The sequence below is a fragment of the Aspergillus fischeri genome, genomic scaffold (assembly GCF_000149645.3).
Source record: "Aspergillus fischeri NRRL 181 1099437636262 genomic scaffold, whole genome shotgun sequence".
In the NCBI taxonomy this organism is placed as follows: Eukaryota; Fungi; Ascomycota; class Eurotiomycetes; order Eurotiales; family Aspergillaceae; genus Aspergillus; species Aspergillus fischeri.
The window spans coordinates 1,150,007-1,177,043 of record NW_001509764.1 but is presented as its reverse complement, the minus strand read 5'-3'; the positions used below and the strand labels follow the sequence as shown (position 1 = coordinate 1,177,043).

General features: G+C 50.4%; 11 protein-coding genes and 1 non-coding gene across 12 annotated transcripts; 10 read left to right on the top strand and 2 right to left on the bottom strand.

Annotated features, from left to right (window-relative positions):
* Positions 1 to 292: 292 nt before the first annotated feature.
* NFIA_097670 (putative MFS transporter) lies at positions 293 to 1,995 on the bottom strand (the record flags this gene model as incomplete). The annotated part of the gene is made up of 2 exons (XM_001262034.1): positions 293 to 1,681; positions 1,744 to 1,995. 2 exons carry the CDS (start codon positions 1,993 to 1,995, stop codon positions 293 to 295), a joined length of 1,641 nt encoding a protein of 546 aa, XP_001262035.1.
* Positions 1,996 to 2,799: 804 nt separating this feature from the next.
* Positions 2,800 to 5,251, top strand: hrdA (E3 ubiquitin-protein ligase HRD1; the record flags this gene model as incomplete). The annotated part of the gene is made up of 3 exons (XM_001262033.1): positions 2,800 to 2,823; positions 2,890 to 2,994; positions 3,062 to 5,251. The coding sequence occupies 3 exons, from the start codon at positions 2,800 to 2,802 to the stop codon at positions 5,249 to 5,251; spliced, it is 2,319 nt and encodes a 772-aa protein (XP_001262034.1).
* A 1,424-nt stretch (positions 5,252 to 6,675) lies between these two features.
* On the top strand, positions 6,676 to 7,917 carry NFIA_097650 (DUF3431 domain-containing protein; the record flags this gene model as incomplete). Its single annotated transcript, XM_001262032.1, has 1 exon — positions 6,676 to 7,917. One exon carries the CDS (start codon positions 6,676 to 6,678, stop codon positions 7,915 to 7,917), a length of 1,242 nt encoding a protein of 413 aa, XP_001262033.1.
* Positions 7,918 to 8,810: 893 nt separating this feature from the next.
* Positions 8,811 to 10,940, top strand: NFIA_097640 (uncharacterized protein; the record flags this gene model as incomplete). Its single annotated transcript, XM_001262031.1, has 2 exons — positions 8,811 to 10,351; positions 10,415 to 10,940. The coding sequence occupies 2 exons, from the start codon at positions 8,811 to 8,813 to the stop codon at positions 10,938 to 10,940; spliced, it is 2,067 nt and encodes a 688-aa protein (XP_001262032.1).
* A 707-nt stretch (positions 10,941 to 11,647) lies between these two features.
* On the top strand, positions 11,648 to 11,733 carry NFIA_097630. The gene has a single exon. It is a non-coding gene; the product is annotated as a tRNA-Gln (tRNA).
* Positions 11,734 to 12,743: 1,010 nt separating this feature from the next.
* On the bottom strand, positions 12,744 to 13,788 carry NFIA_097620 (ribonuclease P subunit p30 family protein; the record flags this gene model as incomplete). Its single annotated transcript, XM_001262030.1, has 2 exons — positions 12,744 to 13,627; positions 13,713 to 13,788. The coding sequence occupies 2 exons, from the start codon at positions 13,786 to 13,788 to the stop codon at positions 12,744 to 12,746; spliced, it is 960 nt and encodes a 319-aa protein (XP_001262031.1).
* A 470-nt stretch (positions 13,789 to 14,258) lies between these two features.
* NFIA_097610 (casein kinase II subunit alpha/alpha') lies at positions 14,259 to 15,491 on the top strand (the record flags this gene model as incomplete). Its single annotated transcript, XM_001262029.1, has 4 exons — positions 14,259 to 14,373; positions 14,483 to 14,856; positions 14,912 to 15,331; positions 15,390 to 15,491. 4 exons carry the CDS (start codon positions 14,259 to 14,261, stop codon positions 15,489 to 15,491), a joined length of 1,011 nt encoding a protein of 336 aa, XP_001262030.1.
* A 1,192-nt stretch (positions 15,492 to 16,683) lies between these two features.
* Positions 16,684 to 20,138, top strand: NFIA_097600 (valine--tRNA ligase; the record flags this gene model as incomplete). Its single annotated transcript, XM_001262028.1, has 5 exons — positions 16,684 to 16,714; positions 16,803 to 16,928; positions 17,007 to 18,706; positions 18,759 to 19,068; positions 19,132 to 20,138. 5 exons carry the CDS (start codon positions 16,684 to 16,686, stop codon positions 20,136 to 20,138), a joined length of 3,174 nt encoding a protein of 1,057 aa, XP_001262029.1.
* Positions 20,139 to 20,459: 321 nt separating this feature from the next.
* Positions 20,460 to 21,524, top strand: NFIA_097590 (rRNA-binding ribosome biosynthesis protein RPF2; the record flags this gene model as incomplete). The annotated part of the gene is made up of 2 exons (XM_001262027.1): positions 20,460 to 20,473; positions 20,546 to 21,524. The coding sequence occupies 2 exons, from the start codon at positions 20,460 to 20,462 to the stop codon at positions 21,522 to 21,524; spliced, it is 993 nt and encodes a 330-aa protein (XP_001262028.1).
* A 695-nt stretch (positions 21,525 to 22,219) lies between these two features.
* Positions 22,220 to 23,184, top strand: NFIA_097580 (Tim17/Tim22/Tim23/Pmp24 family protein; the record flags this gene model as incomplete). The annotated part of the gene is made up of 6 exons (XM_001262026.1): positions 22,220 to 22,234; positions 22,303 to 22,418; positions 22,498 to 22,524; positions 22,582 to 22,795; positions 22,852 to 23,075; positions 23,127 to 23,184. 6 exons carry the CDS (start codon positions 22,220 to 22,222, stop codon positions 23,182 to 23,184), a joined length of 654 nt encoding a protein of 217 aa, XP_001262027.1.
* A 1,090-nt stretch (positions 23,185 to 24,274) lies between these two features.
* Positions 24,275 to 25,036, top strand: NFIA_097570 (uncharacterized protein; the record flags this gene model as incomplete). The annotated part of the gene is made up of 2 exons (XM_001262025.1): positions 24,275 to 24,623; positions 24,675 to 25,036. 2 exons carry the CDS (start codon positions 24,275 to 24,277, stop codon positions 25,034 to 25,036), a joined length of 711 nt encoding a protein of 236 aa, XP_001262026.1.
* Positions 25,037 to 25,640: 604 nt separating this feature from the next.
* Positions 25,641 to 26,760, top strand: NFIA_097560 (uncharacterized protein; the record flags this gene model as incomplete). Its single annotated transcript, XM_001262024.1, has 2 exons — positions 25,641 to 26,334; positions 26,435 to 26,760. 2 exons carry the CDS (start codon positions 25,641 to 25,643, stop codon positions 26,758 to 26,760), a joined length of 1,020 nt encoding a protein of 339 aa, XP_001262025.1.
* Positions 26,761 to 27,037: the final 277 nt, after the last annotated feature.

Genomic DNA, 27,037 nt, shown 5'->3' with positions numbered 1-27,037 from the left:
CATGCCGATTGGTAATTAACTTACCTCTTTGGATAAAGCGTCTATAGGTGAAGGATATATCAGAGATACCTCCAAGGAAAGATTCATCTACTATCTCCGCAACAATGAGAGCGTACTATGTAGCTCTTGGTCGCTGTGTTTATGTTAAGCAAAGTCCACTGTGTCAAGTAACAAACACGCAATATTTGAGGAATACCGTCATCGAATCGTAAGAATTCTTCGTCCTGCCACTTTCCAAGAGAAAGGCACTGCCCATCCGTGTTGACAATGATCTGCCGTGACTGACACACAGCTAAGCCTCAGCACGGTTAACAGATTTTTTCGCATAGCTCATTGCACCAGTTGCGACCCCTGCGAGAAGCAGTACAGCATTGAATCCGGCCATTATATAGAACGGACTTCCTGGAGACAAATCATCGAACAGTAGACCTCCAAGCTTGGTCAGAAACAATATTCCTGCCCCTCCATACAGGGAATAAACACCAGCAATTGATCCCTTCAGGTGGGACAGCTGGTGACCTCTGTGACGCGGAGATCCTTGTAGCAAGGGCTGATGCTCGTCGACGTCTTGGTTTACCTGGTTCGTCGAAGTACTCCCGGGGCCCTCTTGCGTGTGGAAAATCTCTGAACCGTCGGAATCAAGACTGATACTGAGGATACCATTGCTCAGCACCGCCAGGCTGCAGACAATGGCCCCGATCTGGCTGATACCGATCAAGCCCATTAGAACAAAGACACCTGCACTGCCGTCTGACCCGCTATATTGAGGACTAGGCAACAGCGCAAACACAGTATAGCCAAGAATACCAGCCAAAGATGCGAACAGAAGCGGTGCATGGTACCGGCGCGATCTTTCCGATAGATACCCAAACGCCGGTGCCGCGATCAGTGCAACTAGCTGAGAGACGCCGGTCAGGATGGAAGCCAAGATGTAGGCTTTGCGGCACGTTTGTTTGATATCTCTCGGCACCGATTCTGGCACCTCGCCCTGCTCATGACCGCACAGGCCAGATCGTCGATAGTAGTGGTTGACAAAAAGGGGAATAAACAATGAAATGCCGACTGATGAGGCGCGTGCAACAAAACCTCCCAGGTAGCCGAGGAATATATCCCGGTTTCGTAGTCCTAAGTAAAGTGCTGTACCAAGTTGATCGAGGTATGGTAATTGTATCGCTCCTTTGCTCAAGTCTCGCCGGTCGGTCTCGGACGCAGATGTCTTTGGGGAGGCCCACAATAAGTGCCATCCCTTTCCTTCTTCGCTTGCAAGACCCCTAAGGCCCATCAGGCAGCAGAAACTGACCAAAATTGCCACGGAAGCAACCAAGTAGTAACTGTTCTGGATGGCTTCCGAGGGAGAGTAACCCCAGCTCTGAAAACGAGCTGGTAGGGGAAGGAAAATGGCCAGAGATATGAGGGCACCGCCGCCAGCGCACATGCCTACAAATCCGGCCAGCCGAGAGGAACGAGACTTCGCCTCAGCCCGGGATTCTTGCCTGGGACGCAGTTGCTCGCTTAGAGTCTCTCCGGCCACGGCAGGTAAGACAGCTGTCACCATGGTCGAGACTGCAGAGCCTCCAAGGCTGAAGAATAACCTTCCCAGTAGCAGCTGAGGGTAGACATTTCTTGCTTGCACGAATACGACCAGCGAAACGGCTATGATGCCGTAGCCGATGACGCAAACCTTTGTTGAGAGCATGTCAGTGATATGGAACTATACCGATAGATAAGATTGACGGAACGTACATTGCGGACGCCTATACGATCAGAGAGCACCCCCCATAATGGGCACGCGGCCAGCGCGAGCAGTTCATCAGCAAATCCCAAGGTGCCAACAGCGTCTCCTTCACCATCATGTAGTCCGATCAATTCAGTGACCACGAATGAGACAGATGAATTGACGAAGACCAAAAACGCAATGGAGAAGGGACAGACGGCAAGCAGATATGTGAATGTCTGAGTGCGGGTAGCTGTAAATAGAGGTGGTTGTGACGCCATCATATCACCCAAATCATAGTCTGGCCGATGTGCTCGGTGAGTCCGCGGAGACCTTTCGACTTCTTTTTGTATGTGACTATGCTAGAGCGATTCCGCATCAAGATCCAAGCGAGATGATGAGAATGATTCGATGTGGATTAATTGAACAGGATGATTACGGCTGATGCATAGCCATCACCTGTCTGACATCCAGGTCACATGATCTAAATATCCATTCCCAAATCGACGACTCGCATATCGTATTCGAGCTGAGAATCTAGGAACTTAATGCAGATCAATTATAGACGAGAGGAGAACATACTACGGGATCTTCGGAGTGACACAGCAGTTGTATCAGCTTCTGCCTGTTTGTTTATATTCCGCAGTATTTCGGTGAAGGGTTGCATTGCAATCGATAACCATACGAAGCAATTAGAATTCACTAAAAGCCAGCATCCAACTCTAATCCGCCCTCCAACCTTCTGACAGTCTCTCAATCACAAAAACAAAGGATATACTCGGGAAAACCGAGTCTTGACTCCTGGGTTTTGGCTGATAAGCTGATGATCGCTGACGTAAGGCAAGGAACTCGGGCGGTGGGCCGAATGGTTCCCCACGAGTTGTAGTCTTAGTCTACAGGTATAGCTGTCCAAAACCTCCCTACACGCGATCCATCTCCGGCCACATTTCTAATCTCTCACTCGCTACGGACGCTGTGCATCAACAGACTTTCTAATGCCTTATTGACCTTGACTTTGGCTGCATCCCCTTTCGTGTTTATATCAATGACATAGGGCTCCCAACTCGCCTCATTAGTTTCTGGCCATGAGACTAGCCGCTTATGCTGGGGTAAGTTGCTTGCACGAGGCGGACGAAGCTTGGACTCGACAACAGGCTGACCAACATTCTCTATAGGCCTCTGCGGCTCTGGCTACGGCCGTTGTTCTGAAAGCGCTTCATCAGAGGGCTAATTTCTACGCCGCTTGCGTATACCTTTCTCAGAGCAGCGCGAATCTCATGGTGAGTCTCCCGGTGGTCGTTCTAGAACGAGGCCGGCGAAATAACACAGAATACTGACTTACCGCAGATACTTACAAATTTGTGTCTTCTCGTCGTCGGGTTCCTCTTGTTCTGGCTCCAACGTCTCCTGTACGGACCCTTGCGGCCGATTGAGACCGAACAGCTTTACGAAAAGGCATGGTTTGCGGTCACAGAAACATGCCTGGCGATGACAATATTCCGGGGGGAACTTGGCGGATGGTTCTTGGTCATGTTTGTCTGTCTATTGGTTGGAAAGGTCTGGGGCTGGATTGGTGAAGGCCGCGTCGAGTTCCTGGAGCAGCAACCCCCGGCCAATCCGCGCTTGTTTCACACCCGGCTGGCGATTTCCCTCGTACTGGCAGTTCTGTTTGATTCATTCATGCTGAAATACTGCATAACGACCGTTCTTGAACAAGCGCGACCGGATATGATGGTTATGTTCGGGTTTGAGTTTGCCGTCCTTACCATCCTTTCGAGCTCGACCGCCGCCAGGTACACCATCTCACTAGTTGAGCTATACATAACACGGCAGCAGATAAAGGCCAAGGTTGAAGAGCGCCGCCGGGAAATTCGTGCGGCCAGAGAAGAAGCCCTACGCCAAAATGCCCAAACCGGAGAGACGCCTCCAGCTGCCGATCTTCCGGACGAGAATGATATCGACGAGATGGAAATTGATGTTCCAGGCTGGGAGGAGAAGGGTCGTTGGATCTTCTACCTCGATTTACTCACCGATTTCTTCAAGCTGACGGTCTACTTGAGTTTCTTCGCCATCCTTTTCATGTTTTACGGCCTGCCTATCCATATCCTTCGCGACGTGGTCGTCACTATCCGTTCTTTCGTCCGACGGATAATGGATTTCGTCCGCTACCGCAATGCAACCCGCGACATGAACGAGCGCTACCCAGATGCCACGCCTGAGGAGGTAGCAAGAGAAGATGTATGTATCATTTGTCGTGAAGAGATGGCTCATTGGCAGGAGCCTGCGGGCGCTGGTGAGGGCGGGGCAGCACCTGCTCAGCCAAGGACTCGGATTCCCGAAAGGTTACGTCCAAAGAAACTCCCCTGCGGTCACATCTTACACTTTTCTTGCCTTCGGAGTTGGTTAGAAAGGCAGCAGAATTGTCCCACCTGCAGACGCCCCGTCATGGCGCCTCCGCGTGACCGCGATCACCCTCCCGGAAATATCAATCTCGGTCAAGGCAACGGTGGCGCCGGTCCGCAACCAAATGTGCCGGCTGGCAATCAGCCTTTTGGTCCGAATGGACCGGCTGATAACCTACCGAGAGCCCGTATATTCCAATTTGGGCCATTCCGGATTGGTTTTGGAGCTGGTCGGGGCGATCTCTTCCGCAATTTCCACCAACAAATTCATCAAGGCAATGTCCCGGCGCAACAACAAGCGAATAACGCAATCCCGCCCGGTGCAAGGCAGATTGGTTTCGGGCTCGGTTTTGGACGACCAATCCCAGCGCCAGTGCCCCAAGCTCTCCCGACAAATACGCCATCGAACTTTGTGCAGATGCAGAATCAGCTTCACCAGATGGAACTGCAGATAATGCAGGAAATCAACAACCTCCGTGTTACTGCCGAACAGTTGCATCATGTGCGACTGCTTCAGGCGGAGCTACAAAGACTTCGCAATCCGCCTGCAGCTTCCAGCGACCCGAACACCACCATATCCCCAGCATCTACTTTCCAACCTTCTTCATCTTTGTCGGCTACATTACATAGGCAATTCACCTCGGATCCTCAAGCCTCGCCCATTCCATCCGGCGATTCTCGACTCCCAGAGGGCCTTAGCCTCCCAGAAGGCTGGTCTCTCATTCCCCTCCAATCAGCCGGACAGGGGCCAATCGGTATCTCGAGTCCAATTCCTACAACTGCTCCAGAACCTACCCCCACGGTGCAAGTGCGTGAGGATCCCTCTGTCACTGAGAAATCGGCGCCGGCAGCGGGTATGAATGGGGAAAGCGCGGGTACGATTGATGCACCCAGATCCACTACTTCCTCGCTGCCTGACGGGGGCTCGGAAACTCCCACGACAGCAACGCATTCGTCTATCGAAGCATCATCTCGAAATTTGGGCAAAGAGGTCTTCGGGGAGCCGTCAGAAAAGAAGGAATCGTCCGCATGGGATGACGAAGCCGCAAATACGGACGAATCACCAGAATCCTCCTCCTCAAAGGGCAAGGCCCGGGTGGTGACAGTTGAGGATGCTGCGGACGAGGAGGCTTGAAAGCCTGACTGTCTGCCCGACTAACTATCTTGATATCTCTTCATGGTGCATATTCCTCTGTGATGTTGTTTTATGGCGTTCTTGAGCGATTCTGAATCATACCCGGGTTTGTTGTGAGTATATACCATCATATCGCAGCGCTTCTCATGTACTAAGAACATGGTACTTCTCTCTCCACTACATTGTCTGATGATCTTAAATTCTGTTTTTGAGCCTTACCATGGAACGCTGCAGAGAACCCTGAATGTCTCATCCTGTCTTTTGTACATAACCTTACCTTCTACGTGCTGAAATATTGGTCTGCTCGTCCCAAGTGTTGCATTCTTGTGTATACGGAAATGTGACAGCTCTGGAGATGGAAGTTCTATCTGCTATGTGAGGTTATCTCAAAAGCATTGCAATGCTAGAAATAGAACCGATCATCGATTCAGGCTTATGGATCTTGATTTCAACCCCTGTTGAGACAGAACAATAGGGTACCGAGTATCTCGACTAGATATTCTGGGGATACCCTACCTTAGGAATGGCCTCCACCATTCCATTCCTACAGATCAGGGGCAGATCGTTTTACTGCTCCAATAAGACTCTCAAGCTAAATTAACCTCGCCGACGCAGCCCGCCATTCAGGGCCTAGCCCGTGTTTCACATTTGGCCACTTTGGGACCGTGAAGGGAACTTGGAGATGGGATGCTACGAGTAATCTTTTTCATAGAGAGTATCCAAGGTATGGTCTGTTCTGGTACTGATACACTAATATCTAGCTGGCGAGAACAATAATCTTCTATCTACCTATTGCAATCTGGGATTGGGACATTATTTCTCCCTACGGAGTGATCGGCCTCCTCGACCCTGCGTCGTCACCACTGATTACGCGGGCTCCACCTCCGCCCGGGTTGGGGAATAATGCGCCAGTCTTTTGCATATCGGTCTGTGTGAACACCTACCAAGACTAAATTCTCCGATTTCTATTCAACTCTGTATTATTCTTTTGAGTTCAAGTCAATTTCTTTCAGTCGAATTTCTCCCTGGTCGCTGCTTTGAGGCGTTCTGTATGCCAGCTTGCGGCTACTGGCTACAGGCTACTGGAGTCTTATCTACGTATTTGCGCCGCTGAGGTCGCAGCCCTCTGCTTTTCGCTTCTGGAGCCGGATTATTCTCCTCATAGCTGGTTCCTATAGCCTTGCGAGTGAGCCCATGATCTGCTCACTGTCTTGAACTGGCCGGTGAGTTGTTAATTACCCCTATGGCGCCCCTTATACGTCTTCAGGGGCATCTGCAGCGGTTCTCTTGAGCTTTTGCTGTTCCCGACCTTCACCGCGAGTATATTCTAGATTACTGAGGCTAATGAGTGTAATTGAGATGACTCTGATAGCCTACTCTATTCTTCTTTTCTTCAACCTGTATATTATTCCATATTCTCTTCGATGATTTCCTCACGGCGAGCGGTTCCCCTCCTTGGTCTTGCCTTTTTCCTCATCTTCCTCTACACAGTCAATAGTCTCTCGAGACAATGGCGGCGGACGCCAGAGGCCGTGGGGCTGGGCAAACTGGTCGCTTCACCTAGCCCGATACCATCCGGGCTTTTGAACATAAGTTTGGTGGAGAACCGCCCGTCCCGGACACCATACGCTCCCCGGCCGCAATATGTGCCTGGTGTCCCCAAGCCCGACGGAGCCGAGTATACGAAGATGCTCGTTGTCCCAAAGACGCAGAACGAAGATACGAATTGGATCGCGGCCGAGCTTCCCGACTGGCAGTCGGCAATCTATGTTGTAGATGACCCGTCGTCACCCCTACATCCGCCGAAGAATAAGGGACATGAAGTGATGGTTTATCTGAGCTTTATTATCGAGCATTACGACAAGCTGCCGGATATTGTGGCGTTCATGCATTCACATCAGTTCGCATGGCACAACGAGGAGATATTTGGTGGCGATGCGGCCGAGATGCTGCGTCGCTTGAATGTTGCGCGAGTGGTCCGGGAGGGATACATGAATCTGCGGTGTATATGGGAGCCCGGCTGCCCCGACTGGATGCATCCCAGTAACCCAGAGGACAACGAACAGAAGCAAGAGGAGACGATGCTGGCGCGGTCCTGGGGGGAGATCTTCCCGGACGACCCTATTCCACAGGTCCTGGCGCAGCCTTGCTGTGCTCAGTTTGCCGTCTCTCGGGAGCGAATCCTGGCAATTCCCAAAGCGCGTTTTGTCTTCTACCGAGATTGGATCCTCCGGACAGAACTAAGCGACTACATATCAGGCCGTATTTGGGAGTACCTCTGGCATGTGATATTTACTGGTGAACACATCGTCTGCCCCGAGGTTCATATTTGCTTCTGTGACGGCTATGGGCTCTGCTTCGGAGGTAAAGAAGAGTACGAGGCCTACCGGAGACTGGGCCATGAGAAACAGGAATTGGAAGATGAGCTCAAGCGATGGAAATCCCAAGCCCAGACTGTCGAAATTGCTCGGATGCGTGGTACCCTGGGAGAAACGAGCCACCTCGACATCCCCGAGCCCGGGAAAGATTCATCTCTTCAGGAGAAAATCTATGAGAAAGAACAGAAGATCAACGAGGTTCTCTACAGTGCCGCCGAGCGTGGTATGGACCCCAAAGCTCGGGCCTTGGAAGCAGGTAGAAAATGGACCGAGGGTGACGGTTATTAAAAGTGAGATATCTTCATTTGTTTGCAATAGACTCTAGAACCTCCTCGCACTTCTGCAGGCAGAAGAGAGGTTGTTACAGGGGATATGCTCCAGCATTTGCACTATTTACACTCACTCTCGCATATGATTGTCATCTGGGTCGGCTCTGGAGTTGTCATATAGACAGTTTACTTTATCTAAGATAGTCAGTTTTTGCAAAATGCTGTTTGCTGTCTGCTTTTTGATCTTCTTGTCGATATTTTACTCACCTCATCTCATGATTGAATGGTATGGTCATGTGACCGTCTCGGATTATCTGTCATCCGAAGCAGCGCCTTGTGCTCCTGCAGAGTTTGCATTGTCTGTCCTCTCTTCAAACCGCGCAAACAGCGTCATCTAAGCTACAATCTGATTGATTCATCAACTTATCGCGATTCACGCGAAATACATATAGTGGGAAGCTTTAACTCACTGATCTCTGTCCACTTTTGATCCTGTTGCTTTCCAAGCTTCCTTGTCGCCTCGTCAGCAGGCGGTGACACTGGCTGGAGCGAGCTCACACATCGCAAGGGGACGAGGGCTTTACAATTCGCGCGAAACGGTCATAGTTGCCTAGCTATGGGCCGATCTTTTTGAAGGAGACTTTCCTATAGAAATCTATTTTAATTCGCAACCTCTTTGTCTTCCCGGCGTACTCGGAAGAGATACTCATTCCCTCGGTCCAGGAAGACTGGGGTTCAGGTTGCGAAACAGATTATCAATCGCAGCATTCCGTTTACGGTCCTCCGCGCTTGACGCTGTCATAACCCCCGCGCCGACCAGTCGCCGCATTTCAAGACACTCCCACATCAGCTCCTTCCTCATCGAACAGGACGACTCGTGACCTGGCGACCAACCTCATACTCGAAATCGTCATGACGTCCACGTCGACGCCCAACCACCAGCATCCTCCCGCGACTTCGGGCCCGGAGTTCTCTAACCAGACACCTCATACCTCTCATGTTGATTCGCATGCGCATCTAGCGACCAGCGGATATGCCCCAAATGACAATCAGTTAGCTGGTTTGGTGGAAGCCGCGACAGCAGCGGCCGGTCAGGACGTCTCAGAATGGGCCGCAGCGGCGGCGGTGGCTGCAGCGGCCGGAGCAGCCGGTCATCAACATCACTTGGATAGCTATGGTCCGGAGATACATATTGAAGACGACGGCTTCGGAGATGGAAGTTTTGGGGCAGGGATGGGTGCAGGTAGACAGCTACGCGGATCAGGGTCGGCTTCGGTCAACGACCAGGGCCAGTCTTCAGGATTGTCAAGATCGGTCTCCAAGAAACGGAAAAGAGGAGAGGATGCACTTGATCCGGCTTTGACAGCCACCGGCGGAGTAGGCCTTCCTGGTGGTCCGCAGCAATCGCAGCAACAGCAACAACACCATCTTCACCCGCCTTCTCACCATTATGACGGAGACAGCTTGGATATTAGAGCCGTCCCGCCCCAGTCTCTGTCTGACGCTCGCGCCGCTGGCGTTCATTCCGCCGCTGCGCTTTTCCGCCAACCTTCCAGTAACAAGAAACACACCCGTCCGCCAATGTCGAAACTCTTCGCCTCTCTGGAGTTGTCGCCGGAAAACTTCTTGCATTTGCAAGCGGCCGCGAAGGCATATATGCTCGATCCTAAACATCCTGAGAGACGGGAATGCGTCGGCCAGCGCGGCAAAGGTGATACCGAAATGGTTAAGTTAAGACTTTGGAACTGTGTGCGCCACTTCTTGGAGGTCGAAGGGAACGGAGAACGGTTCTTCGGCGAGAATGTCGTCAACGAAGGCATGGGTCCGAGGTCTTACATCTGGCCGCGCGACCAGCAGAAAATCATTTCTTTGGTGATTCCGCTACTCCGGAGGATGGTTACCAATGAACGCCAGCGACAATATGCTGTTGAAACGCGGAAAGGAGGCGGCGCTGATGAGCGAAGGAGACGGAAGACGAATGAAAGCTTTCAGACCTTCACTACCAGCGCAAGTCCGCCGAGATTCTCCTCTGACGGGCAGCTTCAGATGCACCCTCATCATCATATGCCAGAAGAGTATTCATCGTCTCAGGTCCCCATGCCACCACCTCAACCCCAAATGGACTCGACATCACAAAACATGGAGCTCGGCCTGACAAATCTTCTACTCGACGGATATACGCATGACTGGAATGCAATTCACAAGACTTATGATATGTATAATCACGACTTTGAGCTCGATAATCTATGGTATCTTTCGGGTCTCCAGCAGCCGGACTGGCGAGGTTTGGTTGCCGCAGTCGATAGTCACTACCAGGTCGTTCATGAGGGCGGCTACGATTGCCCTGCTCCTTGTGAGGATGAGAACATACATCGCATCGTAAATGCTGATGTCACATCGGATCTGCGCTGGCGAATCGGCGGCAGCCACAACACAACTGCCAGAAATGAATTGTATGTATACTTGCTTCCAGTTATCATCTCTTGCGACAGGTACGGTGACTGATACCCTTACAGTGCAAGCAGCATCACCCGCGATGTTTCGCGCATTATTCGCGACAACTTGGCCGCTAAGCAAGGTGTTCACACTTCTACTCATGACCATGATCCGATGCCGCAACCTCAACTCTTCCCGCCACCGCAGTTTTCCTCCATGCCAGGAAACGCAAATAGCAATGCACATAGCTCCATGTCTGCACCTCCGAACTCCGTCTATCTTCGTATAAATATCATGCAGCAAGGAAAGCGTATCCTTCCTCGCCTTGATGTACCCGCTGTGCAGTGTCCCGACCTGGAGACGCTAAAGCAGCTCATTTCTCGTCGATTCGCAGGTCAATTGCCGGGCCTACCCTCCGATTCTGCCGTGGATGCATCAGGGGGCTCATGGGGCTCTTCGCTCGGTTGGAAGTTCAAGGCTTGGCTTCCCGATGGGTTGGCTGCAGTACAGAATGACGGCGACTGGACGATGTCCCTTCTTTCGGCTGGCAACGTGGACTGGATGGATGGCGACTTGAAAGTCCTTGTGGACCTGGAGAGCACTTAAGGCGAATTCGTATCGACGATTTCCTTTCTATTGCTTTCTGTTTCTTTTCATACATTCGAGTCGGCTGTGTGATTCCCGCCTCATGATCATTCCAAGGACTGACGTGTTGTCTCTGAGGGAATCTGGTACATTATCTTGATGCTCTGGGAGTTATTTGCATGGCTTTCTGGTGGCTTTCATACCCTTGCGTTTTCAACCATGACTCATGACTTTGGCTTGCTGTTCCATTGCCGATAATACTTTTCCTTTACCTATGATACCTTGTTCATGTACAAGTACTTTTACCCTTCGATATCGGATGATACCTTGCCTTACTTGATTATCATCGTCACTATCTAAGTTGAGTGCATTTCACGAATACATTTCAACAGACCTCTGCGTCCTAGACTATTTGCCCTGGTTTTTTAATCAAATCGCCTCTAGACAGTCTTAGACCTAAAGCTACCTCTGCGGAGGAATACAGCAAGGTAGGCAAAGGTTCATACTTCGGCGAAGTCTTCCATTGGTTGCAGCCGGCGGAGGCTTTATTAGACTCGTCAACTGCCAGTTCCCCTTCTCTGTAGCCAGGATAACAAGCGATCTCGTAACTGTCCATTTCCAGCTGTGACGTGAAATTATTATTCGACTATTGCCCTGGTAGATGAGCTATTGGTTACAATTATTCTTTGGCTGATAAGCTTTTCTACTTAGCGTTACTAACAGAAATCGCTTCTATGGTCTAGTGGTTATGACTCCGGATTTTGAGCATTCGCTGAGTCTTCCGGCAACCCCGGTTCGAATCCGGGTAGGAGCTTTCTTTTTTCGCTCTTTTTTGTCTTTAGTATGTTTCCATCTTTGGGGATTGGTGTAGATTTTCTTTTTCTTCGAACTTTTCTGTCTAGTTATTTGGTAGGAGCTGGCGGTGGGTTTTCCTGTCGTGGTGATGCCTGTGAGGGGGTTATATATATATATATATCTTGGACGGGGCTGGTCGCGCTGATCGGTAGCTCGCCAAGGTGTGCGAACGCTTATGTTCAGCCGGCGAGCTTGCTAAAAAGATGATATCATTAATCCTAGTAGTTTGCAATGGTTGGTTGTACGATAGGACTACAGCATTCATACCGCTAAGTGAGCAGTGACAATTGTATTCAAGTTAAATCTCATATCATCTACCGAGTTCCAGATCATGGTAGGGAATGTGCATGATGTAATTGAAGCACCGTGGCTTTGCACAATCTTACTGCCAATGTATGCGCCCGCCAGACCAGTTATGCGTCCATTACCGAGGCCTATGAGCCTCCCGGCGCTTCAAATCGAGATGAGGTCGAATCTCAGATCCACAGGCACGGGTAGTACCCAACCGCATCGGGCTGTCCGATATGCCGAGTGAGCGCAATCGAAGTGGCTGCTACGGGTCCCTAACTGGAAAGGCTGCTGCATGTGGCAGCTATAGGTCGGTAGATCCAGCTCGTTGCAATGATGTAGACCTGCATGTCTCGAGTGCCCGATATGCGACAGCAGAGTGGTGTCCTCTCACGGGAGTGCCCAAGCGGGCACATTCGGGATAGACAGCAGAGTGAAACAGACTATACTCAGTATAGGTGAATATCGGCTTTGACACAACGCGAAAGCAACGCGCACGTCTCCGACCAACTCGCCGATGCAGTGCGCGAGGCTCAGACACCAATCCAACTATCCGTGACGGGAACATCATGAGGCATTGTATGGACGCTCAATGACGTTTCCGGAACTCGTCGGAAGGGCCGGGCCATGAGAGAAGTGGTGTTGCGGCAAGATTCAAGTGATTCGCTCGCCGAGCCATATTCAGCCAGAGGCTACAGTCGCACCAGGGCCTGCTGCGTTGCCACCGCGGTCTCCTGCCTCCAACCGCGCTTTTTTAGCCCTTCGCTTCATCTCACGCTTGGACAGCGGTTTCTCGATCTCCTCAACGGCTGCCTCTGAGCCGAGAGACGCCTTCCTCTTCAGGTTGTCTCCGGTCACTTGAGCCTGCGAGACATTCTTCTTAGACATGCCTTTCTGTCCCATTCCAGACTCCACAACTTGTGACTTTGACATCTGTCCCCCGTCAACGATGTCAATGACCCCACGCCAGCTTGTGCGTTTCAATTTAGCTAGCGCGGTGACCTTTCTTGCTTCCTCACTGATTGCCTCCTTGCCGAGTTCCTGTGACAAACCCCATACACATGTCAGGTTGATGACATCCCATGGGGCCCTCACGCCCAGGGCCCTCCTTGCCTCACTTGACACAACGATTCCCCTTCCGCGTGTCGCACGGATCAAGGACATAGCATTGCCGATGAGATTCCGACGGGCTTCAAGCCCGCTCCCTGTAACTCCAGGCCCGTAGCAAATTTCCAGCCGAACCCCTCGTTCGATAGCGGCGGAGAGCATTTTGAATTTGAAGTAAAACGGAAGTCTCACGGAGAGATCCAGAGAAATCAGGTCGCATTCGAGATTCGTGCATGCATTCAGGAGGGCTTTTTCATTGGTAGGGCGAAGCGCAACCAGGTCATACACCTGAGCTAAGCTTGCGAGGCGCTGATTCTGTGCGGGGTCGGACAACGTCAAGTTCACACGAGAAAGCAATTTCAAATTCTTGGGAGCATTCGCGGGTGCAGGTGGCGGGGCAAGGTTTGATGGAAGCTTTCCACTGATAGTCTGCGAGAGAGCGACGGTTGTGTAACCAACTGGCAGTCAGGTCAGTGCCTCAGGTGGTCATTTTCAGCGTCGCGGAACGCCGCTTAGGTCTTGTGCCCGGTAAGAGTGACATACGCTCTGCGAGAAAGCTCAATGTATCAGAGATCTCGGGATCATCCGAAGAGTAAGGAACGTTCAGATCATAAAACATTTTGGAAGATTAAAAAGCCAAGTATGAGCCCGCTATCCTCCAACCAATCTTCTTCTCACAAAGCTTGCTTGTTCATAAGCTATCGAAGCTGTCGAAACTTGTCTGCAAAAGGAAATCTAGAAACTATCCCGCATCAACAAGTTGCTCCGTCCCGAGAAGGGCGCTAGTATTGATTCGGACCGCTCCCCCAAAGTCTCGTCACGTGCCTAGGAAGGCGGAGCGAACGGCCCTCTCCATTCTCATCACCACCCAATATACAATCCCAGCCATCTGTAATTTGGACGATAGCACGGCTACACTGTTTAGACAGGCCTGTATGCTCCTAGTCTTGCAGTAGCTGTTGTCTGTCCTCCATCTCAATTCCTGGTTGCGACAGTTTCTGTGTCGGGCTGCTCCTGTACCCCGCCGCCGCATTTTATCTCCCGTCCATTGTGGGCGCACTCGGAAGCTGCGAATCAGCCGCCATCACCATGGCGCGCGTCTATGCCGATGTTAACGAGCATATGCCTCGGTCCTATTGGGACTATGATAGTGTGAACATATCCTGGGGGGTTTTGGAGAACTATGAAGTGGTCCGCAAGATTGGTGAGTGAGCAGATCCGGTCTATTCACCTAACGGGAGCCTTACCATTATCGTGGATGACCTGTGCCACAACGAATAGTTGCATTTGAAGGCTGACGATTGTCAATACAGGCCGGGGAAAGTACTCCGAAGTGTTCGAGGGCATCAATGTCGTCAACTACCAGAAGTGTGTCATCAAGGTCCTCAAACCGGTCAAGAAGAAGAAGATCAAGCGTGAGATCAAAATTCTCCAGAATCTGGCGGGTGGTCCGAACGTGGTAGCCCTGTTGGATGTGGTTCGTGACAGTCAGAGCAAGACGCCGAGTTTGGTTTTCGAATACGTCAACAACACCGACTTCCGGACCCTGTACCCTCGTTTCACCGACTACGATGTGCGCTTTTATGTGTATGAGCTTCTGAAGGCTCTGGATTTCTGCCACAGCAAAGGCATCATGCATCGGGATGTCAAGCCCCACAACGTCATGATTGACCATGAGAAGCGCAAGGTGAGTTCTATTGTGTACGCCCCATCATAGTTCATTCGCTGACAAGGCACCTTAGCTACGGCTCATCGATTGGGGTCTTGCCGAGTTCTACCACAAAGGCACTGAATATAACGTCCGAGTCGCCTCACGCTACTTCAAGGGCCCTGAGCTGCTTGTTGATTTCCAGGAATACGATTACTCCCTGGACATGTGGTCCCTGGGCGCGATGTTTGCCTCCATGATCTTCCGCAAGGAGCCCTTTTTCCACGGCCAGAGCAACTCAGATCAACTGGTGAAGATCGCCAAGGTACTGGGAACCGAGGAGCTTTTTGAGTACTTGGATAAGTACGACATCGAGCTCGACCCTCAGTATGATGAAATACTCTCTCGCTACCCGAGAAAGCCCTGGCACTCTTTCATAAATGCCGACAACCAACGCTTCATCAGCGATGAAGCGATCGATTTCCTTGACAAACTCCTTCGATATGATCATGCTGTAAGTCTCCCTCGTCTCCTTCAAATCTTATCAGTGTTGACCTTTCTTCACTTTTTAGGAACGGCTTACAGCCCAGGAGGCCATGGCTCATCCCTACTTCGCCCCGGTTCGCGCAGCGGAGTCGCAAGCCGCTCGGAACAATGCGACGTCCCAATCGTGAAGCCAGGCGTTGTTGACCTGACTATTACTTCATACATTGAGGGATCTACCGAACCCTAACTCAGCACCTGCTGTGATTCAATTGCGTTCTTGAACACCGCCGGCTTGGTTCGAAGTTTTGAGTCAATATCTGGGTCCAAAGAGAGTGGTGACAATCAATCAACACAGGTGCAAACGGGATCCCACGGCGGCCACTCGCTGCCTCTTACTGGTATCACTTTACGCACCGTTTGTGCCATGTGCGATGGGATGCGGAACCAAACGATGATGACAGATGACGTACACCTAATATGTTGCCTGGGTATAGAGCCCATTTCATCTCAGTCTTGGCGTACAGCACACTCCAATGTATCTGATGACCTGTCCGGACTGATTGATATTTTATATTTCACTTTCCATGCTCCTCACATCTTTTCCACATCTTCCTTGTCTGTTCAATTTCGTAAACTGCCTCGATGGTGTTGTGGGATTCGCCTTCTCCATTACCAATTTCAGTTTATCTTATGCCACCACCCTCCTGTGTCTACCGCGCATCTGTGTCTTTAATGTCTTCCGTTCTGGTCATGAAAAGGAGTGAGGGGGTCTTATTGGGTGCTTAATTGATTCTCTAAGCTGTCTCCTTTTGAAGTGGCGAAAGCATGCATTTCCGGATTTTGAGTATCGTTTGCCTTAATGTGCAACTTTCGATAGATCAAACTAATGTCATACTCGGCCAGAGATGCTGCTTTAAGGAGGAAAGTACCTCTCTAGAAACTAAGTCGAATTGCTGCTCGTGCGCAGGCCGAAATATATCACGTGATGTGAATTGAATCCTCGCGTCGTCCCCTATCGATTAGCCGATCGAGTCAGTATCTTGAAGCAGAAGATCAAAGAATGCGGGTTGACTCATATTGCTCTCCGAATAATATATTAGATCGATCATTCATGCTTTTTGGACATCAAATCGATCCCATACCTTTAACTCAATCGTTCTCCACCGCCGGAGTCTTTTCTGGGCCCCGCAGTAACATCCTCTGATTCGTTCCGTTCTCTGCTCTGCGCCAGCGAAATTTAATGCCCGCATTTCGCACAACCACCTGCCCCTCCCCCTCCTTGTTCTTATCCCAGTATTCAAGATACTTATCCGGCAATTTGTGGCGCGGTCGGCGCCTTGGAGATTGTTAACTCCTCCGATTTATAAAACATACTCAAGGATGTCTCAGCCAACTCCCTCTCCGAACCCGGGTGAGTAGTCCGTGCATTGCGCCGTGACTCATCGTCAATCAGACCGCGGGAAGAGATGCAAATGGCTAACATTCTTCAATGTTATCAGTGGGTGAGCCGAAAGCTCCTATGACCGACCCCGCCCCTCAGGCCGATGATCAGACCAGAAACCAGGTTGTCGACCCTGCCGCGAAGGATGCGCAGGGTGCTCCTAAGGTCAAGAGTGAGAAAGAGTGTATGTCTCTCTAGTGTCGATTGTGGAAATATAGCATGTGCATCGGTTGCTGATGGTGGGATTGTTGCCATTGATTAGTAGAGCGAGAACGACGAAAGGCCGAGAAGGCGAAGAAGTTCGCCGAGAAGCAGGCAAAGGCTGCTGCGGCCAAACCTGCGCCTGTCAAGGCTGAAAAGAAGGCCAACAAGATCGAGAAGGAGAAGACAACCGATGCATACGATCCCAAGGTCATTGAATCCGGCCGGTACGAATGGTGGGAGGAACGTGATCTTTTCAAGCCCGAGTTCGGCCCCGATGGCAAGGTCAAGCCCGAGGGTTACTTCGTCATCCCAATTCCTCCCCCGAACGTCACAGGTTCCCTGCACATGGGCCACGCTCTTACCAATGCCCTTCAGGATACTATGATTCGTTGGGAGCGGATGAAGGGAAAGACCACTCTCTGGCTTCCTGGTATGGATCACGCCGGTATCTCCACTCAGAGTGTTGTCGAGAAGATGCTCTGGAAGAAGGAAAAGAAGACCCGCCACGATCTTGGCCGTGAGGAGTTCACGAAGAGGGTGTGGACTTGGAAGGACGAGTACCATGCGAACATCAAGAATGCTTTGCGGAGAGTCGGTGGTTCTTTCGATTGGTCGCGTGAGGCTTTCACCATGGATCCCAACCTGTCGGCTGCCGTCACAGAGACTTTCGTACGGCTCCACGAAGAAGGCATCATCTACCGCGCCAACCGTCTTGTCAATTGGTGTGTTGCCCTGAATACCTCTTTGTCCAACCTCGAGGTCGAGAACAAGGAGGTCGAAGGACGTACACTGCTTGACGTGCCTGGCTATGACAAGAAGATCGAATTCGGTGTCTTGACCCACTTCTACTATGAGATTGATGGCACCAAGGAGAGAATCGAGATCGCTACCACTCGCCCAGAAACCATGATTGGTGACACAGGTATTGCCGTCCACCCCGACGACAAGCGCTACCAGCACCTTATTGGCAAGTTCGCCCGTCATCCCTTCGTCGACCGCTTGATGCCCATCGTTGCCGATACGGATGTCGATCCTGAATTCGGTACCGGTGCGGTCAAGATCACCCCTGCCCACGATTTCAACGATTTCAACCGTGGAAAGGCCCACAACCTCGAGTTCATATCCGTTCTGAACGATGATGGTACGTTTAACAAGAATGGTGGCCCATTCGTTGGCATGAAGCGTTTCGATGCCCGTTACAAGGTCATTGAGATGCTGAAGGAGAAGGGATTGTACGTGAAATGGGAGAATAACCCCATGAAGATTCCTCGCTGTGCCAAGTCGAATGATGTTATTGAGCCTATTCTGAAGCCCCAGTGGTGGATGAAGATGCAAGATCTCGCCGAGCCTGCCATCAAGGCTGTTGAGAATGGTGAAATTGTCATCAAACCCGAGTCCGCTGAGAAGAACTACTTCCGCTGGATGAGAGGTGTCAATGACTGGTGTCTTTCAAGACAGCTCTGGTGGGGTCACCAGGCTCCTGCTTACTTCGTCAAGGTCGAGGGCGAAGACGGCGATGACAGTGACGGTAACCTGTGGGTTACCGGGCGTACCGAAGAAGAAGCCCGCAAGAAGGCCGAGGCCAAGTTCCCTGGCAAGACATTCTCCTTGATCCGGGACCCAGATGTGCTCGATACCTGGTTCTCATCCGGTCTGTGGCCCTTCTCAACACTGGGATGGCCCCGCCAGACTCATGATCTGGAGAACTTGTATCCTACATCTGTGCTCGAGACTGGTTGGGATATTTTGTTCTTCTGGGTATGACTTCCGCTACGTTGTGTTCGCCGTAGCTGTGCTAATCAACTTACAGGTCGCACGTATGATCATGCTTGGTATCAAGCTGACCGGCAAGGTGCCCTTCAAGGAAGTTTACTGCCATTCCTTGATCAGAGATTCCGAGGGTCGCAAGATGTCCAAGTCCCTTGGTAATGTCATTGACCCCTTGGATGTCATGGAGGGTATCGAGCTTCAGTCTCTCCATGCCAAGCTACTTACTGGTAACCTTGCCGAGAAGGAGGTTGCAACTGCTACCAAGTACCAGAAGAAGGCTTTCCCCAAGGGTATTCCCGAATGTGGTGCCGATGCTCTGCGTTTCGCCCTTGTGTCTTATACTACTGGTGGTAAGTTCGGATATTACCTGGCCTAAGATGGCCGAATCAAAGAACCGACTGACTTTGGTCTAGGTGGTGATATCGCATTCGACATCCAGGTTATTCACGGCTACCGCCGTTTCTGCAACAAGATTTACCAGGCTACTAAGTTCGTCTTGGGCAGATTGGGTGATGACTTCAAGCCCCTGCCAGCCCCTTCAAAGACTGGCCGGGAATCTCTCTCTGAGCGCTGGATTCTGCATAAATTCAACACCGCTGTCAAGGAGGTCAATGAGGCGCTGGCGCAGCGTGAGTTCTCTGTTGCCGCTTCTACGACTTATCAGTACTGGTACGGGCAGCTTTGCGACATCTTTATCGAAAACTCGAAGTATCTCTTGGCTCCTGAGGTGCCCGCCGAAGTACAGGAATCGGCCAAGCAGACTTTGTACACTGCCCTCGAGGGTGCTCTGACTCTTATTCACCCTATTATGCCTTTCGTTACAGAGCACCTGTGGCAGCGCCTACCTCGCAGACCTGGTGACGAGACTATCTCGATCATGAAGGCTCGTTATCCCCAGTACAACCCAGAGTTCAACGACCCCGAAGCCGAGACAGCTTATGAGCTCATCCTGAATACCTCCAAGGCTATCCGGTCGATCCTTGCCCAGTATGAGATCAAGACTAAGGGCGATATTATTATCCAGACCTATGACCCCGTCAGCCACAAGACCATCTCGGACGAAGTGACCAGCATCAAGTCCCTGGGTGGCAAGTTTTTGGGAGAGCTCAGCGTAGCTGACCTCGAAGACACCAACCCTCCTTCAGGCTGTGTCGTTGCCCCCGTCGGTGCCCAGGCCGCTGTGTACCTGCGTGTGTCGAAAGAGGTAGCTCTGGAGCAGGAGGAGAAGGCTAAGGCCAGCTTGGAGAAGGCACGCGAGACTGTTCGCCGCCAACAGACTCTCGTCAATGGCGCTGGATGGAAGGAGAAGGTTAAGCCAGAGGTTCGTGAGCAGGAAGAGAGAAAGCTTCGGGATGCCGAGAGTGAGGCTGCGCGGTTGGAAGAGCAGATTCGCGAATTTGAGAAGCTTCGCTTGGAGTAAATAGATGACCCGGAGATATAACAATAAAAATCGCTGTTTTACTTTTAGATGAATCTTTTATTGCTTGTTACTTGGACGGTCGCTAGTTTATTCTGTGAACCTGTATGCTTTTCTACTGGATCTATAGGTATAGTCCATCAAATATTTCATCAACATGGGAGAAGTATTTGTACTCCGTAGAGTCTCCAGTTAAGCTTATCGATAAGCGGCGCCAAGACATTTCCGCCAAAACTTTTCGCTCCGCTTTTTTCTTCCTCGACCAGGCAAGTCGGTGATCGGCGAAACATCCAAGTTTTCGTCGTCAACAGCAGAAATATCAAAATGCTCAGAGAAGTGTAAGTCTTGTTCTGGAAGCAGTGTCATTTGTCTGTTAGGAGAGCAGTTTCTGACTGAGTCTTTCTCAACAGCAAACCCAAGAATCCGCGCACAGCGCGCATTCTCAAGGCCCGCGAGCCCCAGCTCATCGAACCCCCCAAGAGAACCCTGTTCATGCATGGCTCAAAATGTCCCACCGCACTTAACACAGTCCTGAAGACATTCCACTCGCTGACGATCCCCCACTCCGTCCTCTTCCACAAGAAGAACGAGAACATTCACCCGTTCGAGAGCGCCGAGAGCCTCGAGTTCCTTGCGAACAAGAATGAGTGCGGTATCGTCGTTTTCGGAAGCAGCAGCAAGAAGAGGCCCAACTGCTTGACTGTGGCGCGGATATTCGACTCCAAGCTCCTGGACATGTGCGAATTGATGCTGCTCCCTAACCCGGACGGAGACTCGATCCCCCCGATCAACAACCTCAAGATGCAGATCGGAATTGGTTTACGGCCTATGCTGCTGTTCGCGGGTACTGCGTGGGAGGATTCTACCTCTACTGCTCATGTTATGCTGAAGAGCATGTTCGTTGATATGTTCAAGGGCGAGGAGTCGGATAAGATCGATGTCGAGGGACTGCAGTATGCCTTGATGATTGCCGCTGAGGAACCTACCGACGGCCTGGCTCCTGTCATTCATCTCAGATGGTACAAGCTTCGGACAAAGCGCAGTGGACACAAACTCCCCCGTGTTGAGCTGGACGAGATCGGCCCCAAGTTCGACTTCAAGATCGGTCGTCTGCACGAGGCACCCGAGAGCGCTCTGAAGGAGGCCATGAAGCAGGGCAAGAGACCTAATGAGAACATGAAGACGAAGAAGAACATCGGTATGGATGTCATGGGTGACAAGATCGGTCGTGTGCACTTGGGCAAGCAGGATCTCTCTGGCCTGCAGACGAGGAAGATGAAGGGTCTGAAGCGACGTGCTGGTGTGGAGTCTGATGAGGAGGATGCGGAGATGATGGACGTGGACGAAGTCTCGGATGATGAGGGACGGAAAAAGGCGAGAACGGAATAAACGGCTGTCTCCGTTTGTCTGGCGATGTTTTTGACGCATGATACTCTGTCTATCTATACCGCATAAGGCGTTCAGGTGGTTTGGTTTCTCTGTCGAGTCCGTCGAGCAGATCGATCATGTCATTCATGGTCGCTATAGTTCAAAAGTATCCAGCATATATTAAAATTATCTTATTCTTCTATCAACTGGCCATAGTACTTGCACTATTTCAGACGTTTCTGCACTTATTACCCTAGAAGCAGCAGTCAACTGTTCAGTTCACTCTCGTCCTCCAGCCTCCCATTTAAGACATTTAAGACATTTGAGTTCATATTTGCTTCGATATAAAAATGGCGAACTCCTCGACGGTCCCTTCAATACATAATTTGAAAAGTTAACTCTCTCTTTATCTTGATACGGACGACTGGACAATATACTCACATGACATGACGTCTGTGCTCTTGGTGGCCTCACATGCCGAGGATCATTGCAGTTGCGCGGGTGAAGTGCAGTCCATTAAATACCGTTCCCCCCGCCATCTCTCCTGATGATGGGGTCATGCCCATCCATATTTGTACCTTATCATTCCGCCTGGTAGTTCCCTAAATTTATTCTTTTTTACATCCTGACCCTCCTGACACCTGGTGTTCTCCGTCGGTAGACATCAATTACATCCGTCGCTGGTCCGATCAACCTACCGAGGTCCCACAGACACCATGGATGCGCTTCTGGTATGCTTGACGCTCCGCTAGACTTTGTCAATCCGGCTATATCGCACGCTTTTCTGATCGCTGTATAGTCTCGCTTGGATTCCTTTGTCCTCGATCCCCAACTCGCCCCTCTTCTGTCGCTCGTCAAGGGTGCCCGCAATGGCATTGTATACGGGTCGAAAGTGCGGTTCCCGCACGCTTTGGTGTATGTCTGAATCCGCTGACGGAAACACTCAATCTTGACATTGAGAATCCAGCTAATGAAAGGTATCTTTGTCTCACAGAATGATCTTTCTATTCCGCTCTGGAACGTAAGGCGCTCCTATCGACATGCCGAGTATTGCCGAAATACTGATTTCGTGATTCAGATTCCGAGAAAAGGTCAAACTCATCCTGAAAGCCACACGGCAGCACGCTCGGAACCTGGCAACTTTTGCGCTTATATATAAAGGCTCCATGATTGTTCTACGCAACGTCAATCCTACTGGTGTCGGGAAAGAAGGCCGCTATGACAGCTTCTTTGCGGGTCTGCTGGGAGGGTACGCAGTGTTTGGGCGACACAAAACAAGCATTACCCAGCAGGTGAGATCAATTCGAAGTTTGAGAAGGAGAGATTTGAAACTAATGTGCCTGTCCAGATCGTCATATACGTCTTTGCTCGCGTAGTACTTGCTCTTGCCAAGCTTTCTGTTCAGCCGAATATGCACCCTCTCTCCTCTTTGATCACTCCCGAGTCGCGCGTAAGGATCGAGGCCAACGCCTGGCCAGTATTTGCGAGTCTCAGCTGGGCACTTGTTATGTACATCTTCCGTTGGCATCCAGAGACGCTTATGTCGAGTTTGAGAAGCAGCATGGTATACATGTATGTCTTAACCTTAACCGCATGATACGTTCAGATACTAATGGTCTTCAGCTACTCCGACTCGGATCACTGGGATTCATTCCGCAACTTCTTGATTCACAACAAGTAGACGGGCCCTCTACATTGTCTTTTCTGTTCAGTGTTCGACTCCTCGCACGGCTGGTTAGGAGGTCTGCATACTTACCATGGAGTATACTTGGCGCATAGAATGGGTACATTGTCCCGGTTTCCCTTCTTGTTCATTTTTACCCTGTATTATGTTTTATCTTATGCGAAGGGCTTGGGCTGCCTCCATATGATTCGGGACACAGTGACTGTGTCTAGTCAGCTTGAAGAGTTAGCTGGGATCCCTGCCGCAGGCGGATAGGGGAGATGGTGTTTCATGACAATCAGTATAGAGGACTTTGTGTGAACTGACTTCACATTGTCCAAAGAATACAACAGCTAAAGTATGAGGCCTTCTCTTAATTATGTTACTTTGTGTCTGTCATGGGCGGGGATGTTCTAGGAAGCATAATCAGAACATGCCTGTCGCCCAGTCCTTAAGTAAGTATAAAGCCAGCGTATGTCTTCGACGCACACAGTACTTAAAGCATCAGTGAAGCCACAGAGAATATATACTGCCGTTATCAAAGCGGACTTTGTAGAACTGACCATGAGTTGCTTGCCCTAATCCTATACTCATGGAGTCAGGGTGGCAATAGAGTGAACACATTCATGTTATATAGGCAAGTCTCAGGTTGTACTATAACATGCACTGGGTTGATATTGTCTAGTACTTATCATTAACTACTCAATCAATTTATGAGCAGGGTGAAAGAATCAGGCCTAAGACATCGGTCAATTTCACTTCAGTGAATGTCACTCATTGTTCACTAATCAGCAACAACTCACAGGACCTCTTTATTATATCCTCAACTTCATCCTCAGTCAAAAATAATCTGTACATTCTAGGCAATCTTTTCAAAGGACGACAAATTCCAAATGAACCCAGAAGTGAACAGAGCCAGTGACCTCGTGGTAACCCCACCAAAGCAGGCTCGCGCATACGCACCTTCCAGTACTCAGATGGAGAGGCCGGACTCGTCAGATACCGAGCTTCCTCTAAACACTTGAGCTTGGCTTCGCAATACTTCGAAAAGAGGCTGAAGAAAGAATGGGGCGAGGGCGAAGAACTGCAGAAGAACGGCAGCGTTGGGATGCTTCTCCCCAATACTGACCCTGAGGCGTTTTCCATCCTGCTTGATCTAATGCACTGCCGCACACAGGAAGTTCCTACCGCGGTGACCTTTGACGAGTTGGTCGAGCTGGCTGTCCAAGTTAACTACTTCAAATGCCACGGAGCTCTGGGGCTGTATCCCGCGAGATGGATCGAACATTTGAAGGCGAAACGTCCCAACGCCTACTGTGATGAGATTGTCAAGTGGATTTTCGTTTCCGTGGTGTTCAATGATTGCGAGATATACGCCTCTGTTACCTGCTTGGCGATACGACAGAGCAAGGACATCATTAATACGCTGGATCTTCCTATTCCGCTATCTGTTACAGGTGAGTGAGCTCATATGAGCCATCTCTGAGATGCTACGCTTACATAGAAAGGCACTATCAACCTGGAAAGGAAAGGGCTGCTGAAACTTTTATTCAGAGATGTGGAATTGAGACGGCATAGATTGGAGGCTGGCGAGATCATCTGCACTGCCGAGTGCGACTCATTCAGACTAGGTGCACTTATGAAGCAAATGAAGACCCACGGATTGCCATGGCCGCGCGAGAACCTCGATTATAAAGGCCTTGCACCAGAAAGCGTGGCTAAGAAAATCGTCGAATTCGAGAAACCGAGCTCTAAGCTATCTTGCAAAGGACGGTGCAGTGGACTTCTGGGACCTAGAGCAATCGAAGAACTCATATACCATCGAACGAAATTATCTGGACTCATCTTGTTACCGGAACAATGGCGTTGACATCGTCAGAAGGACCGCTTGACAGTACACGTGTGGTTTGACTGGGTGAAAGCCCTCAGGCCTCAGTTGATTCTTATTCCTTCAATCAAGTGAAACAGAGGAATTGAATGTGTTCTAAGCCTTTCAAATATGTGATCAAATCCATCCCACTTGAAAGACAATGTAACCCTAGTTTTGACCAGTACACGCAGTGAACTTTCTAATTCTGTTCATATATTGAAGAGTCGATTCTCTCAGAAGCCTATTCTCTAATGCCCTTGGCATACCTTCTCCTTACTAGTGAGCAAATCATGAGAATATGCTCACAGTATCTGAGATGTAGTGTGAAAAGTGAGGTTAATAACATAAGCATCGCTATAGCAACACTCTACTCTCCTCTCTCTAACAACAAACTGCTGTCGTTTGTTGATCGACCTTCTTAACCTTCTCGTCTCTGGACAGACCATCTCGATCCTCTCTTCTCTGGACTGATCGTCTTAACCTTCCCTTCTCTTCATCAGGGAACTACAACTAACTACCCCCAGTCGCCTCCCTTGAAGAGAGAGCATCAAGTATGAACCTCCTCCCACATCAGACTCCTAAGTCCCCATCCTAACAAGATAGGATGAGTGATACCTGCTACGAGATCGACGCTTCTGGCGATATTGTCCTAGTTCTATCCGCACAGCGACGAGCTTCCCCCAAGACCAGCCCAGCAGAGGGAACAACACAGGCAAGACCAGCGGAGTCGACTTCGCCAACATCTACAAAAGCAGATACGGACACACCTATTCAAAAAGATGCAAAAGAGAAATCTCCTAATTCAGAGGAAACCACATCGTCTGCAGTTGAAACTCCGCGGGCCCGATTCAAAGTCTCGTCGAACCATCTCAGTTTGGCATCAAACTACTTCAAGAACCATCTCAAGAAACGTATCTCTGCAACTAGCACAGCAGACCCGCCAGAGGAAGTGCATATACTTGACTGCGATCCTGAAGCTTTACTGATTGTCATGAACATAATACACAATAAAGGCCAGCAGATCCCTAAGGAGCTGGATTCGGCAATGCTTTTGAAAGTCGCTGCTGTGGTCCGCTATCTCGACTGTCTAGAGGCATGTACCTTTTTCTTTGGAGTCTGGATACAGCGGTTGGCCGATGAGGTCTGCGACACATGGGACAACAGCTTGAAATGGGTCTATATCAGCTGGGCTTCCAATCACCCTTCCTTGTTTACGGGCTCCACGAGTACCACCATGTCTCGGAGATGCCCGTCGTCTACGTATCCTGCCGACCTCAATCTTCCAGATCGTATCAAAGGTATTGCTGCTAATCATCTTCCTATATCCTTTATTGGCCCGCGAAGTCTCCACGCGATGAATTCAAATGTCATAGTGCTGACGTACAATCCTATTTCTAGATGATATCACGAAGGGCTGGATGACTGGATCTGAGAAGGCGAAGAGTGTCCTCTCAGCTGAGACTACACGCCTCAAGGGCGAGACGGTTTATTGCCATTTTTGCTGCGACTCTCTCCATCTGGGGGCTATCATAAAGGCGACAAGCCATGTGAATAGTTCCTCGCTATGCTCGGTGCATGAAAGCCTCCAATCGAAAACGACCCATTGCACTGCTGGCAAGCCACGTTGTGTAAACGCTGCATCTCTGCTCATCTTGAAATCTGCACTCGCGAAAGCATGCACGGGAGAAGGGCTCATCTTACAGAACTACCCGTTGAATGACTGATTGCTATGGTCAAAAGGGTAATCGATGCTGAGTATGGCCTCGTGTCTTACCCTTGGTCATCCCTCCTTGTCAATATGATGGTCGTGCTGTTCTTGCGTTCCCTGGGCTTGTTTCTCTCCTGCGGTGTGATACCCTTGCTTCTATCAATCTCTCATCAGAATTTGTGACCTTGTGGATTTGCTGCGTCTCTGGGATAGTCTTTGTGTGTCTGATTTCCCGTTCTTTTTCGACTAGGTATGGATTGTCTCGGTTTTTGAGAGCTGTGTGCTTGGAAGAA